The sequence below is a fragment of the Pinus tabuliformis genome, chromosome 9 (genome assembly GCF_031772625.1).
Source record: "Pinus tabuliformis cultivar Carrire ecotype Pingquan chromosome 9, CPIR1, whole genome shotgun sequence".
NCBI lineage: Eukaryota > Viridiplantae > Streptophyta > Pinopsida > Pinales > Pinaceae > Pinus > Pinus tabuliformis.
Window position 1 is genome coordinate 2,057,732 of NC_142307.1, and position 16,695 is coordinate 2,074,426.

At 37.5% G+C, this 16,695-nt stretch overlaps 1 protein-coding gene across 2 annotated transcripts in view; it reads right to left on the bottom strand.

Annotated features, from left to right (window-relative positions):
- LOC149146815 (putative ribosome biogenesis protein RLP24) overlaps window positions 1-13,131 on the bottom strand; it is a 32,837-nt gene extending 19,706 nt beyond the window's left edge. Inside the window, exons 1-2 of one of the 2 annotated variants that reach the window (XM_089445698.1) lie at window positions 5,717-5,823; window positions 5,556-5,669 (exon numbers count right to left, since the gene is read on the bottom strand). In XM_089445698.1, the coding sequence (XP_089301824.1) occupies window positions 5,556-5,636 (81 nt within the window). In that variant the 5' untranslated portion in view covers window positions 5,637-5,669; window positions 5,717-5,823. Of the gene's footprint in view, window positions 1-5,555; window positions 5,670-5,716; window positions 5,824-12,767 lie in introns of those variants that run through there. The other variant, XM_089445697.1, reaches the window with a different exon arrangement.
- Between the last annotated feature and the right edge of the window lie 3,564 nt (window positions 13,132-16,695).

Sequence of the window (16,695 nt, forward strand, 5' to 3'; positions counted from 1 at the left end):
TCTTGCCCATGATTCCTTGAAATCTTGCAAATATTCATTAATTGATTTAATTTCTTTCTGCAAACGAAACGCCCTTAGCTCTTGCATAGTAGGGCCTTTGAAGCCTTTTCCAGCAGCATGTATGGCCTCAAACATAGGCTCATAATATGGTGAACGAGCAGCATTAAAGGGGATATCAGCATCATACCACCATCTAGCTATGTAGTCACAAGCAGTCTCCCTCAATTCTTTCTTCCAATGGTCATCTAAAGTGGGCTGAGCAAGACCTTTACTAATACTAACTTCAGGACCATGTGCATCTGATGGAGAGGAGCCTGAGTGAGTGAAAAAACTTTTGATAGTCCCATCACCCTTCATTCTACCCTTTCCCTTATCTTGAACAGAAGCAAAAGAGGGAGGAACATAACGGAAAGGGTTTGATGCATCAGTTTGAGGGATAGAGGAAGAACCCTCAAACTCATAGTGGGGGTTGGCAGCCATCATTCTTTGTATCTCCCTCTTCCTCCCAATTTCAGCCTGTATCTCTTTTTGCCTAGTCTTTTCTTCTTTAAATTTTTCAAAGCTTTCCAACAAATTCTTTCTAATCTCCCCAATTTGATCAGAGGGGCATGGAGTAATATTGCCTTTAATCCCTGCCAAGTGTTGTTTCAGCCTATGAATCCCCCCAGGACCTGACTTAATTTTCCCATGGCAAAACTTGCAACACATCTCACTATCAACCATTTCAACATATGCCCAAGCAGGATCTTTTGCTCTAGGTGCCATTTTTTGACTAGGAAAACAATCTGAAAATGAAAAAAAAAAAAAAAAAAATTGATTCAATGTTCATTTATTTGACTAAAAACACTCTCTAAGCTATCTTGATATGCACCTAAAATTTACTAAGTAAAAACAGATTTATAGAGGTGGAAAAAAATACCTCCAGGCACAAACTGCCTCCTCAAGCTTGCTCCAAGAATCAGCTCCTCAATGCTGCTCCAAATGGCTGCCCAAGAAGCTCCTCACTCCAGCTACAATGCTCCTCCAAGACTCCTCACTGCTGCTCCAAAACAAGCTCAAGAACTGTTCACTAACTCTCAAAGAAGACTCTCACTCAAATGCATAAGACTGCTGTGAGTGAAATGAGAGCATTTGGCTGTCTTAAATAGAGTTTGGGAGGGGGAAATGGACCCCAAAAGCATTTAACAATCTACCATTACCCTTTGGAATCCACAAACCCTACTTAACTTTACCAAATATCAGCAAAAAAATGAATTTTTTTTATAAAAAACGCTGCCCAGCCGTCCTTTTCATGACTCGGCCGAGTCAATACGGACCCGGCCGGGTTGACCGAGTCAGCTATGACTCGGCCGAGTCATAGCTGACTCGGTCAGCCGAGCCGGGTTGCTGGCCGGGTCAATGTTTTGGCTAGTGACTCGGTCCGAAACGGCCGTTTCGGTTTCAACTCGGCCGAGTTGTAAAACACTGGTTCCAACTCTGAGTCAGAAATCGACAAGGGGAATGACAAAGGGAAGCAAGTTATCAATGCGAAGCCTAGTGCCACCGTTGCCACCACCAAGATCCAGAAGGATGAGCCCGAAGATCCAGAGGAGGGGGAGCAACTCTTCTACTCACAGATGTGGGTGAAGGCTTCTCCATTGCAATTCATTGTCAACAGCGAGAGCCAAAAGAACCTCATTTCAGCAAAGGGTCATGAAGCGATTGGGCCTACCGACCACACCACACCAGCAGTCGTACACCATCAGGTAGCTTCACCAAGGGCGAGATCTCTGCGTCAGCCAACGGTGTTGCCTTCCCTACAACATCATGCCCTTCACGGATGAGGTACTGTGTGATGTTGCTCCTCTTGAAGTTTGTGATATATTATTAGGCCAACCATACTTGTGGAAGCGGCATGTTGTATATGAGTCTAGGCCTCGCACTGTTATTATTACTTTGGCCAATAAGTTGTACAGGATATTGGAGGTAGCTCTGCCTACTGCAATTTCTTTGATCACTGCGAAGCAATGAAGTAAGATCATTTCCTAGACCAGGAAATTTGTTTTCCTTATGATTCGCCCTCAGGGCAAGAAGAAGATTGTGGCCACAGCCTCCAGACAGGGTTCTCCGCATGGCAACAACAGGTGGACAACGTTGTGGAGTACAGTAACATCTTCACCTCACCCACAGGAGTACCTCTACACTGTCAGGTCAAGCAGTCCATTGATCTAACCCCGGGCCATCAGGGAACAATATTACCTTGTCGAGAGCTATGAAGATAAATACATAAAGTGAGAGAACAGGTTTATAGTCAAGATCGATCAATCATCCAAATGAACCCTTAATCCATGTTAGAATGCCCAAAACATTGAGTAAAAGCACATGATAGCAAGATGGTTAAAGTACCTATTAAACAATTACCCACCTTCCGTCAAGAGGAATGTTGGATGGTGAGAGGTGTTTGACCAGTGCAAATGGTGGAGGATCCTAAGATAATTTCATGTACCAAACAATGTAGGGCCACTGACAGGCTGGCTGTCCAATGAGGGAGAAAAAAATTCCCCTATGGGGTTACCCATATTTTGGTGGGTAACAGGGCCCACTTCCCCTGCATGAACATTATCAAAACCCGAACATCCTTAAGTCAATTCCATGCCTCCATGGAAGCAACCAAGCTATCACGTTCTATTTAGAGACAAATGCCCTCCTTTTAAATGCCAAACACTCCTCTTTCAATGTAGGGTGTTCTCCAAACAAGCAAGCTCCCTCGTGTGGTCAACAGGTAAAATGTCACCAAGGTGTTTGAAGATATCTAATGCTCTAAGGAAAAATATCATGCAAGTAGCGAACAAAGGTCAAGCAACCAATAATTATGCCATCTCTAATGTGCAAATCCATCACAAACCATCCAAGGATTAATCGTACACGATGTGCCCCATATATCATGAAGTGCCCTTAAACATGGTATAAACACTTTTGGAGTAACCCTCAAAGTTAACACCCCTCTTTCCAACGAAATTGTTTTCGCCAACAGCTATCAACTCCCTGTGCAACTCCACTAAACCTATCACTTGCAAATTTGCACCTACTATAGCCTTGAAATCAATTGTTGTTTATTGAAAAAGAAATTATCACCCATTCATCACAGGATGCTATCATAGTTTCTTGAACCTCCAAAGAACGTTGACCATCTGTGATTCTAAAATAAGTCCACTTGTCAATCTTAAAAATACAAGCTTGGAGTATAGGTTACAACCCATGTAAGGCTATTAACAACATATGAATAGAAGAATCCCTCTCATACAACTTGTTACTCAAAACCTCTAGCAACTGAAACAACCTAAATTAGGTCAACTCCCTCATCCTAAAAGAATCTTGAAGCAAGAGCAAAATCATGGTCGATTCCCTCTATATATGAGAATCTAACAACCCTATCCCTGTACTCTACAACAACCCATCAATCGTAAACCTAGAATCAATCGTAAACTTAAAACTTTTAAGTCCTAAGACATTTAAAATTTTGAATCTTAACGTATAAGATTGAGAGTTCAGTATTGACTTTTCACTTAAAATATGGTTGTATTCCATTTTTTCACTTAATGTATGTTATAAAATTGTGTTAGAATTTTGTAATAGTAATAACTTATCATCTTATCTTGAGACGTAGATGATCTATATCAAATATCTTCTGAATTTTTTATTTTCTAAAATAGGATGAAAGTACAATGTTGATAGTGTATAGATGAGTTATGAATGAGGATTTATGATTTATTAATTATTATATTATATTATATTGCCATGTATTGGATTATAAAATTAAAATTATTTATGTAAAAGGAATTTAGCTTAAGTGGTATGGTTCATGATTTGTGTCCCAAGTAGCGTGGATTCAAGTTTCTCAAGACATGTTGTCTCATTGTGGCATTTATGAAATAGTTCTACTAATGGTAGAATCATTGTGACATTTATGAAATAGCTCTACTAATAGTAAAATAGTGGCAGCCATTTCTACGAAATTACTGATTGTGCCTAGTAAAATGTACTCATTACTATTAAAAAAAATGATTTATATTTCAATTTTCATTTTCATGTATTCTAATTTAAAGTTCAGTTTTTGAACTGGGTCCTCTACATTGAAGGCCCAACATCCCCTTCAATGTTCCCTAAAATTTGGGGGTACTCGCTAAAATTCGGGGGTACTTTTACACATATGCCGCTCCCACATCCCAGAAACTTGGTGGAACATTGAAGATTTCTTGTGTCCCCCTTCCTATATTCAGCTGACTTTTTGGATTATTTTGCATTATTTACTGAGTGGAACATTGAAGATTTCTTGTGTCCACCCTTCCTATATTCAGCCGACTTTTCGGATTATTTTGCATTATTTCATAGAGTGCAGTTCAGTGTTGACATCGTGGTAGACAGAAACCTCAGTTTCCCATTGTCGTTCTAGCTCCTTAACACAATATCCTTCCTGGGTGGCTTATTAGCAGTCTTAAATATATCTATTTTGAAACAATGCCTTGGGAAGCCATTTGATGGCTGAAAACCCTAAGCTTGACTTACTAGTTACGCTTTCTTCTGAAGAGTTGAAGTTTTCTTCATTCCCCCTTCCTATATTCATCCGAGTCTTTGACTTACTAGTTACGCTTTCTTCTGAAGAGTTGAAGTTTTCTTCATTCCCCTTCATATATTCATCCGAGTCTTTGGACTATTTTGCATTATTCCATAGAGTGTGATTTAGTTTTGACGTCATAGTAGATGGAAACCTCAATTTACCATTATCGTTCTAGCTCCTTAACACAAGATCCTTCCTGGGTTGTTTATTAGCAGTGTTAGATATATCTTCAAGATCTATTTCGAAACAATGCCTTGGGAAGCCATTTGATGTTTGAAAAATCCTGAGCTTGACTTACTAATTACCCTTTATTCTCAAGAGTTGAAGCAGACATTATTTTGATGAGAGAATGTAAAACAGCTATGACAGATTCAAGCCATGGTATTGTGATGATCAGTGCTCTTAAAAACCTTTGTAGAGTGGGAATTTTTAACAAAGCTTTTGTCTTTTGGCACGAAAAGCAAAAGCTTGACCAACCCCTGATGATGTTACATATACTACTACGATTTCTGGTTTGGCTAAGCCTGGGAATGTAACTGAGGCCTATTGATTTATTTAGGAAATGAGATACTAGAAGACTTAAGCCTCATTTCGCTTATTATAATGCTCTTATCACCGGGGCTCAGCAGTGCAAACAGAGCAATGGAAGCATACATCGGTTGTGAACAAGCAAGATTGAAAGGCTGTAAAGTACGTTTTAAAAGCTTTATTATATTTCTTGATGCCCTGAACAGGGCTGAAATTTTTGAGCAGGCTACAATCGTAGGTGCCGTCTCTAGGGAATCGTCAGAATCTCGACAGGCTGCAAAATCTTTGTAATCGTGAAATACATGAATCACTAATGGTCAATTTCTCAGATTCAGAGAATTACAGCTTATGTGCAGAGTCTCAACGGGGACCCAAGTTTAGAGACAAAAAGTGCAAATAAACAATGAGTTGAAATGAAAACGGGTAGTACCTTGCAATCATTACGCACGAATTGGATCCCATGACCCGGATAAATCGTGGAAGAGCAAAACCAGCACTTCTCGAGCCTCATTGCTCGGCTCCGCTCCTTCTACTAGTCCGAACCCTTCCTCGATACAATAATACTGGAAGCTTTCTGAGTTATTAAACCTTCTTCACTCGAGAGGACCTCCTTTTGTAAAACCTGAGATGCAATCCACTCTTCCAACATGCGATTCCAACTTCCATCCGTTGCCTTGTTGAATCCGTCACTACAAACCCACTCATTCATAAAGTGGAAGAACCCTTCGAATGGAATTTTCATTATGGGAAATTTCTTAAATTATTGGAAATTTTTTAAAATAAATTTTACACTGGCTTATGTAAAATTAAAGATTTGGTAAAATATTAAGTGCTTATGTAATTAATTTTCATTATGGGAAATTTCTTAAACTAGCATTTGCACTAGATGTTGCAAAGGAAACGCCGTAAGGCATAAATTGAGGAACAATCATGACACAGGAATGGGAAAAATGGGAAAATCTAAATAAGATGCAGAGATGGTTAACGTTTTTTTGTGTTTCCTCATACTGTTGATGATGCTGGCAATTTTTTTGACATGATGAATATATTGGGCTTTGATAATAAAGCATCTGAGCTATTTAGGGTGTCATTGGTCTGGAGTATGCAGATGGTAAGAGTTGTAAACAAAACAAGGTACAAAGGCTAGCCAGTCTCCCACAGACAACCAAGTTACTGTTCTTGGTGAAAATTTGCATGCCACTTTAGAAAGTAGGGTTACAAACGGAAATCAAGTCGGATATGACCAGAATAATGTTGTCTTGCCAATAAACACAATTCAACGTCAGATGAAGAATATGGAAGCTAAGGAGGTCCAGAAAGGCAGCAACATCTTTCTGCCAATTACTCGCCCTCTTATTTAAAATGACGGTTTGAGCCAAAATCTGAACACTGCTCTGGAGATCGCAGATGGACAGAATCATAAAAGAAAAGCAGGTACAGAGGCTAGCCAAGCTCTCGCAGACAACCAAGTCACTATTCTTGGAGAAAATCTGCCTACTACATTGGATAATGGAGTGAAAAATAAAAAGCATGTCAGATATGCCCAGAATAATGTTGTCTTGCTCATGAATGCACACCAACATCATATAAAGAATGTGAAATCTAAGCAGGTCCAAGTAGAAAGAAACACCTTTCCACCAATTAATCTTCCCCTTCTTCCAAATGATGCTTTAAGAAGAAATCTGGACATTGATCTAGAGATCGCAGATGTACAAAATTATAATAGGGAATTTTTGCGGAATTTTGCATTGCCACCGAATTTAAGTACAACAAGTGTTAATATAGCTGAATCTTGTGACTATGATATCACAAGCCATTGTTCTCACTTTACCTCGTTGACTATCAAGATTATTCACAAATTAAATTTAATTTAATTTGATTATAGATTCTAAAATATTCTGGAAATCAGATAAATCCTGAAATATTCTCGGAATAAGATAAATAGAAATTATGGTTGAGTCCAAAATATTCTGAAATCTGCCATCTAAAAAAATGAGTTACCCAGATTAATATTGAAACAATTCCTTTTCCTCTCCTTCAGATGGAAGATTTGTTCTTCATAGGTCTGATCAATCAAGGTACAAAAAAATGTGGATTTGGACTGAGGTGAAAAAATAGGCCTCTAGAGGCTAACAGAAGAATCTTGCACTGCCATCATATCCCCCTCATGGAACTTGGATGCATTCTCCTCTGATAGAATTAAGGAGAATATTAATGGGGAACCAAATCCCAATTGGGAGATACCACTGTACTAGTAAGACTTGCAACATTGTGGACATCACCACGGAAGAGGCAACCTTTCTCTCTACCTAGTTCATTGAAATGGGATAACATGGAGATTCCTTAACAACAGCATATTTGGCAAGATAAACCATCCCTGATTCAGTCCAAATTCAAAAGGTTTGATCTTTAGTATGAAGTTTTAGACTATGCAGGGGTTTAAGTAGGGCCTATTGTGGTTCTTAGCCAATTTGGATCCTACGGCGAAATATTCATAGCTGAAGTTGATGGGTTTTCTCTCTACTAGTTAATTCAAATGGGACAACAGGGGGCATTCCTTAACTGCGACACATTTGGCTAGGTAAATCATCCCTAGTTCAGTCCACATTCAAACGGCCTGATCTTTACTATAAAGTTTAGACTATGCAGGGGTTTAAGTAGTGCCTATTTAGGTGCCTGGCCAATTTGGATCATAGGGCGAGATATTCACAACTGAAGTTGATGACTTTGATTTTCCAAGGCTTATAAGATATAATAATAAAACACAGGTTTTTGTGGTTATCCTTATTACATTATGTCATACATTCAGAGAAGAATTGAAATTAATTATCCCAACCAGCTTCTAAAAGTTCAACTAATGAGGCAGTGAAAGACTCTGAGATTAAAGAGTCCTAGTCAGCAAATCAGAACCCAGTTGATGTTATGGACTCTAAAAACAGTGTTAGAGACAAAAATCAAGTCAGATATGGCCAAAATAATGCTATCTTTTTTATGAATGCTAAACAAACTGATGGTTTGAGCCAAAATATGAAAACTGGTCTGGAGTATGCAGATGGACATATTTGTAAAAGGAAACAGGATACAGAGGCTAGCCAGCCTCCCACAGACAACCAAGTTACTGTTCTTGGTGAAAATTTGCATGCTACTTTGGAAAGTAGGGTTACAAACGAAAAGCAAGTTGAATATGACCAGAATAATGATGTCTTGCCAGTAAACACAGTTCAACATCAGATGAAGAATATGGAAGCTAAGGAGGTCCAGAAAGGCAACAACATCTTTCTGCCAATTACTCGCACTCTTATTGAAACTGATGGTTTGAGCCAAAATCTGAACATTGGTCTAGAGATCGCAGATGGACAGAATCATAAAAGAAAAGCGGGTACAAAGGTTAGTGAGGCTCTCGCAGACAACCAAGTCACTGTTCTTGGAGAAAATCTTCCTACTACATTAGAGAATGGAGTCAAAAATTAAAAGAACGTCAGATATGCCCAGAATAATGTTGTCTTACTCATGAATGCACACCAATATCATATAAAGAATGTGAAAGCTAAGCAGGTCCAAGCAGAAAGCAACACCTTTCCACCAATTATTCTTCCCCTTCTTCAAAATGATGCTTTAAGAAGAAATTTGGACACCGATTTGGAGATTGCAGATGTACAGAATTATAATAGGGAATTTTTGCGGAAATTTGCATTGCCACCGAATTTCAGAACAACAAGGGTCAATATAGCTGAATCTTGTGACTATGATATCACAAGCCATTGTTCTGACTTTACCTCGTTGACTAACAAGATTATTCACAAATTTAATTTAATTTGATTATAGATTCTAAAATATTCTGGAAATCAGATAAATCTTGAAATATTCTAGGAATAAGATAAATAGAAATTATGGTTGTGTCCAAAACATTCAGAAATCTACCATCTAAAAAAATGAGTTACCCAGATTAATATCATTTCCTTAAATACAAAATCTTCGTTCAAGAAACTTGCAAATCAATGAAACGATTCCTTTCCCTCTCCTTTAGATGGAAGATTTGTTCTTCACAGGTCTGATCAATCAAGGTACAGAAAAACGTGGATTTGGATTGAGGTGAAAAAATAGGCCTCTGGAGGCTGACAAAAGAATCTTGCATTGCCATCATATCCCCCTCATGGAACCTGGATGCATTCTCCTCTGATAGAATTAAGGAGAATATTACTGGGGAACCAAATCCCAATTGGGAGATACCACTGTAGTAATAAGACTTGCAACATTATGGACATCATCACGGAAGAGGCAGCCTTTTTCTCTACCTAGTTCATTGAAATGGGATAACAGGGACATTCCTTAACAGCAACATATTTGGCAAGATAAACCATCCTTAATTCAGTCCAAATTCAAAAGGTCTGATCTTTAGTATGAAGTTTTAGACTTTGCAGGAGTTTAAGCAGGGCCTATTTTGGTGATTAGCCAATTTGGATCCTACAGTGAAATATTCACAGCTGAAGTTGATGGGTTTGCTCTCTACTCGTAATTCAAATGGGATAACAGGAGGTATTCCTTAACTACAACACATTTGGCTAGGTAAATCATCCTTGGTTCAGTCCACATTCAAACAGCCTGACCTTTACTATAAAGTTTAGACTATGCAGGGGTTTAGTGCCTGGCCAATTTGGATCATAGGGCGAGATATTCACAACTGAAGTTGATGACTTTGATTTGCCAAGGCTTACCCAACGATGCTTATGATGATTGAATTCCATTTTGAAGAAAAAAATTCATCGCTGACTCAGTTTTTAGTGGTGATAAGAGGGATTGAACCTCAAACGTGACTGTGACAAGAGGTGCTGAGAAAGCCATATACGATTTTGACATGAGGGACCGAGAACCAATTCGGTTTGATATATGATTTGATGGCAGTAGTAAATATGTTCATAGGTACCCTTCACTATGGCTCTCATGGACCTGTAATTGAATACTATGAGGACTTTCATTTTTCTCATTTTTATTCAAAAATGATGGGAGAAAGTAATTTCTTGCAGAAAAGAGTAAAACCAAAGCCTCCACCTCATGAAAATTCATCTTATGCCACTAATACAAAGAAAAGCGAGTAAAGAGGCTAGCCAGGCTCTCGTAGACAAACAATTCACTGTTCTTGGAGAAAATCTGCCTAATACATTGGAGAATGGAGTCAAAAATAAAAAACATGTTGGATATGCCCAGAATAATGTTGTCTTGCTCATGAATGCACACCAACATCATATAAAGAATGTGAAAGCTAAGCAGGTCCAAGCAGAAAGCAACACCTTTCCACCAATTAGTCTTCCTCTTCTTGAAAATGATGCTTTAAGAAGAAATCTAGACACTGATCTTGAGATTATGTACAGAATTATAATAGGGAATTTTTGCAGAATTTTGCATTGCCACTGAATTTCAAAACAGCAAGGGTCAACATAGCTGAATCTTGTGACTATGACATCATAAGCCATTGTTCTGACTTTACCTCGTTGACTGACAAGATTATTCACAAATTTAATTTAATTTGATTATAGATTCTAAAATATTCTGGAAATCAGATAAACCTGAAATATTCTAGGAACAAGATAAATAGAAATTAGGGTTGAGTCCAAAATATTCTGAAATCTGCCATCTAAAAGGTGAGTTACCCAGATTAATATCATTTCCTTAAATACAAAATATTCATTCAAAAAACTTGCAAATCAATGAAAGGATTCCTTTCCCTCTCCTTCATATGGAAGTTTTTTCTTCATAGGTCTGATCAGTCAAGGTACAAAAAAATGTGGATTTGGATTGAGGTGAAAAAATAGGCCTCTAGAGGGGGACAAAAGAATCTTGCATTGGCATCATATCCCCCTCATGGAACCTGGATGCATTCTCCTCTGATAGAATTAAGGAGAATATTAATGGGGAACCAAATCCCAATTGGGAGATACCACTGTAGTAGCAAGACTTGCAACATTGTGGACATCACCACGGAAGAGGCAACCTTTCTCTCTAGCTAGTTCATTGAAATGGGATAACAGGGACATTTGGCAAGATAAACCATCCCTGATTCAGTCCAAATTCAAAAGGTCTGATCTTTAGTATGAAGTTTTAGACTGTGCAAGGGTCTAAGCAGGGCCTATTTTGGTGCTTGGCCAATTTGGATCCTACGGTGAAATATTCACACAGCTGAAGTTGATGAGTTTTCTCTCTACTAGTTAATTCAAATGGGATAATAGGGGGCATTACTTAACTGCAACACGTTTGGCTAGGTAAATCATCCCTGGTTCAGTCCACATTCAAACGGCCTGATCTTTACTATAAAGTTTAGACTATGCAGGGGCTTAAGCTGCGCCTATTTAGGTTCCTAGCCAATTTGGATCATAGGGCGAGATATTCATAGCTGAAGTTGATGACTTCGATTTACCAAGGCTTACCCAACTATGCTTATGATGATTGAATTCCATTTTGAAGAAAAAAATTCATCGCTAACTCAGTTTTTAGTGATGATAAGAGGGATTGAATCTCAAACGTGATTGTGACAAAAGGTGCTGAAAACACCATATACGAGTTTGACATGAGGGACCAAGAACCAATATGGTTTGATATATGATTTGATGGAAGTAGTAAATATGTTCATAGGTACCCTTCACTGTGGCTCTCTTGGACCCGTAATTGAATACTATGAGGACAACATCATATAAAGAATGTAAATTCTAAGCCGGTCTAAGCACACAGTATCATATTTCCACCAATTAGCCTTGCCCTTCAAACTGATGCCTTCAGAAGAAATCTGGACAGTAGTATGAAGGTTGCACGTAGACGGAATTGTAAAAGAAAAAGGGGTGCAAAGTCGAGGTTGATTCACATAGACAACCAAGCTCCTATTCTTGGAGAAAATCCAAATTCTAATTTGGAGAGTCAATATAGTTGAATTCTACTTTAAAGAAATGAAAAACAAATGATATTTCTACTTTAAAAAAACAAACATTTTGCCTAATAAAAAACCTGGAAAATACATACACATAAACAAAATGGTAATTCAAAAAGGAGACATGGATAAGTATCAACAACAAAATTACGTTATCCATAGCTTAGAGCCCACACTTAAAATGAAAATTTAAACATCTGTAAGGTTAAACCTGCTTCAAAGTTCATGCCATGAAGTGACGACCCTAGAAGGCTCTAAAGTTCTTTCTTGACCTTTTTCAGGTTTTTCCCTTTCTTGCGTTACTTTTAGGAAAGAATTTGGTCCATACCGGTTGAGCTGGTCCAAAGGTTCAGGTCCAGCCAGACTTGAGCCAAGTCCAACAAAACCTCGTAATTATGAACCACAGTGGGTGGCCATTGCAAACCTCACAAGGCATGCTCAGAACGCCGGTGCCTAATATTCACAGAGTTATTTTTGAGCCCTGATCTTTGCAGCACAAAATCAAAATCAAAAGCTCAAAAAGTATGGGTTTCTCAATTGTAATGCAACCCTAGCCTAGCCATTGTAGAGGAACCAGATTTGTAAAGGGTTAGTGTTTTATAGTCTATCATAGGGTTTCAGACACGGTTTCCCAGGTGCCAATATCAGCCCCAGGTATGTTTTAACTTTGTACAGGTCCAGAAAGTGCAAATAAACAATGAGAGTTGAAATGAAAACGGGTAGTACCTTGCAATCATTCCGCACGAATTGGATCCCATGACCCGGATAAATCGTGGAAGAGCAAAACCAGCACTTCTCGAGCCTCATTGCTCGGCTGCGCTCCTTCTACTTTACGAAGCGTCTGAGCACAGTTCACTCGCGTTGATCAATAGTATTGCCGCCACTCCCGGCCGGTTATATCACTTCTCGAGCTTCTAGCAGGGTTCAATTTATGCGCACAGAGGGAACATTAATTCTGGGAAAGGAAAGACATATGGGACAACATGCTGGGATAAACCAGAGGGCCAATACAGGTTATTCATGCATCCACTCTTCCAACATACGGAAGAAGCCTTCAAGCTTTCATCGTAGCTTGTACTGAAGACTTTTATTACTAATAATTTAGAATTAGAACATAGTCCATATTTGCTATTCGGAATAAAATTGTTTATGTTATATTATTAATAATATTTTAATTGTAAATAATGCATACCAATGCCATTTAATTGATTTTCTTTATGTGAAGTTTTTTGCATAGTAGAAAGTCATAACCAATTCCGCATTGATATTGGAAGTTCCTATTAAATTATAAATAGATTAAGCTAACGTATCTTTATTCATGCTCTTGTGCGGAAGTGTGGAGAAAGTCCATCGTACGAAGAAAGTTTATCGTATTATTAATAATATTTTAAATATAAATAATGTATATCTTTGTATTATCTTTTCGTTTTATTTTAGTTATAAATAAAGTGTTCATTGTGCGCATATTTGTAACTTCGCACTAAAGGCTTCTATTGTTGATATTTTAGTATTAAATTATCCATAGGTGTTGTTAGCGAGTTCAATTTTCGTTACATTGAATAGGTTCGCAGTTGGAACTAAACGATTTGTTTGAGTGCAGAAGTTGAGCGCAGAAAAGTTCAAAGTTAATATACCATACTACAAAAAGTTTTTCATTACGAACTTTTGCCCATATTGTTAATAATAAACAATGCATATTCTGATAGTCAATTTGCATAGAGTTGTGAATAGAATCCATTATTAAATAATTTTGAATTTGTTATAAAGTTGATTTAGTTTAATTTTTATTTATGATTTTTAGATTTATAGTTTTTTAAGTAGAGGAGTCTTCAAGCAGAGGTTTTACTATCCGATAAAGCTTCTTTTGCAAAGTGAAGCTTTTCATTGTAACCTTTGGACAAAGAAAACTATGTACAAGGATTAGAAAAGGTCAAAGCATTTTTTTGGGTAAATTTATAGAAAAAAACTATCATAACATTGATAGAGATATCACTGTGTGGAAGAAACTTGCTCTGCACAACGAAACCTTTCATTGTAACCTCTGCAAAATGAGAACTCTATACACAGAACTAAATAACATGGAGCTAGCAAACGAAGCTCAACAGTATCAAAATTGTAGTACCAAGAGTTATTATGTTGTGAGCAAAAAGGGTGTATCAAAAACATAATTAATTAATTACTTTGCGAAATGAAATTCATGTAGATTTGAAGACATTGTGTCAGTATTATATTATTAAAAGATACATTTCTAAGATGCCAAACCATTGTCAGATGTCCAATTTCGTTTAAAACAACAACACAACACTAAATGTAATAGAAAAGTTGAAACCATATTTTTCAAAAGTTATAGAAAACATTATCATAGTTCATTGATACATAATCAAATTAAGTAAAAATTATAGTCAAAATAAAATGCCAGTGATCGTGGGCATATCTCATATTTGTACAAGATCATATTCAAAACATAGTCTTAAAAGGCAAAATTATTGAAATGAATCGGAACTATGCAAAACAAGTTGTAAAGTAGATGGATTTGTTATAGCGGAAATTGGTGTTTCACTTCCTTGAACACCATCTACAGCCACAAAACAACAATTTTTAACATGTATTATGAGTCCATGACTTGTTGAAGAAACACTCCACCATTTTTTTAATGTAGGTCATGTCGGGGGAAACTATAACTTCCATATTCATGATTTTAGTGAAAAAAATATTTATCAATTTCCCTAGTTTCTTCCTACACTTGAACAATCGACTCAACATTTTGCTTATTGACCTTGGAAAAAGTAATTAGCCACGTGTCAATATGTTCTATAGTAAAACCAGTGATGTTATCAAACTCTACTACCATTTTCTATTTTTTCTCCTTCAATTTAGTTTGTAACATGTCCTTTGAAATTAACTTTGAATCCTACAACATGCGCGGAGTATCTAAGGCTTTCATAATGTCAATTTCCCTTAGATAAGCATTGCCTCTCCTTTTGCATAGGTCACTATAGGCAGAATTGATATTCTCAAGTGCAATGACCCTTTCCACCCATCCAACTTCCAATTGCTTCACTTGTTCAGTATCTAGCAGTCGTTTGTTTTTCTTTTCGAAACAAGAGAATGTTCTAGCCTCCGCTTAAAAATATCTAATTCATTGTCAACAAATTTCTTGTCTTCGGTAAGCTTAATGTTAACTAGATCCATAAATATCGTCAATTGCTCTTGCAAACATGTTAAATTGAAAATTTATTGCCATGCATCATCAATAATTTATAATCTTTGGCATATTTTGTCGAGGATATATGTCTTCACTGCATTAAGAAGATTCGTGGCCTTGTTAAATGCTTGTGGCATTGCAACAACAAAAATTGACAATGAAGGTGACAATATTGGCAATGGAGTCATTAACAAATGAACTACATTTGCAATGTCTTGTAGTTCTTTTAATTTGTTCTCTCGCATCTCATTTTCTATGAGCATGTTGGTAACATTTTGAGTAATTGCATCATTGGTAGATTATTGCAATACCATTATAACAACCCCGGATAAAAATCCACGTAATAAAGTTAATAAAGGCAAAAACAAGACCAAGGTGATGGGACACATATTCCAAGTTGAAGGTTGGGCAAAATATAGTGATGGGTATCACCTGTGATTAATAAATGACTATGGAAATTGGAAAAGGATTTGGAAAGGCAAAGAGGCATTAATTGACATTTTATTTATGAAATAATGAAAAATAGTAGAAAATGAAGGTGAAAGGTCACAAGTTGCATGTCACGAGGAAAATGAAGGGAAAATAGAGGAAATTTAAGAAAATAGAGGCCCTAGAAATAAAAATGCTTATGAGGATCAGTTCACAACTTTTGGTTGGGTAAGCTTTGGTTAGTTTGCTTGGAGCTCTCTTATATTCTCTCTTTCATACTCTGGCACACTTAGAGAAATCTTGGAGCATGCCTGGAGCACTCTAGTTTCATTGGATTTGGAGAAAGAAGACAAAGAAAAGTAGGAAAGCACAAGGGGACAATGGGATTAGCAGCTACAGTTGGATTGCTTTGCAGGTACAGAGTTGCATGTATGATTTCTTACTAGTTTTGGCATGCATGGTATATGCATGTGGTTATTTGGTCATGATGTTTCATTGGCATGGAAGATTGCCTGGATTGACAGTGGTTTTGCCTAGCCTTGTCATTTCCCAGAGAGTCATGGTGTTGTGGGTTTTTCCCATTTGTTTTTCTGATTGGTGCTCATGTTCCTTATGGTTGTGGATTGATTTACTAGTTCCTGGAGCCTTGGTTGGACAAACTCTCTGGAAGCCCTGGAACAACTTGGGTTGAGTTACTAGTCCTGGAGCCTTGGTTGGAAAAACAATTTGGAGCACTTGGTGGGTTGAGTTACTAGCCATGGAGTTAGGTTGGAACAAACGCTCTTGAGCCTTGGACAACTTAGGTATATACTGATTTTGTTGATGTTAGTGATGTCCGTTCATGAGGTGGAATCACTAGTTGAGGGTTGAGGTGGTTTGGCCTTTGGAAGCCCTGGTTTGATTTTGGTTGGTTTTGTTAGGCCAGGAGGTAACTCCTCAAAATGAGAATATATTATTCATTTAAGTTGTCTAAAATTATATACAAGGGAGAGATTGTTCAGTTTCATCTCTCGATGAATC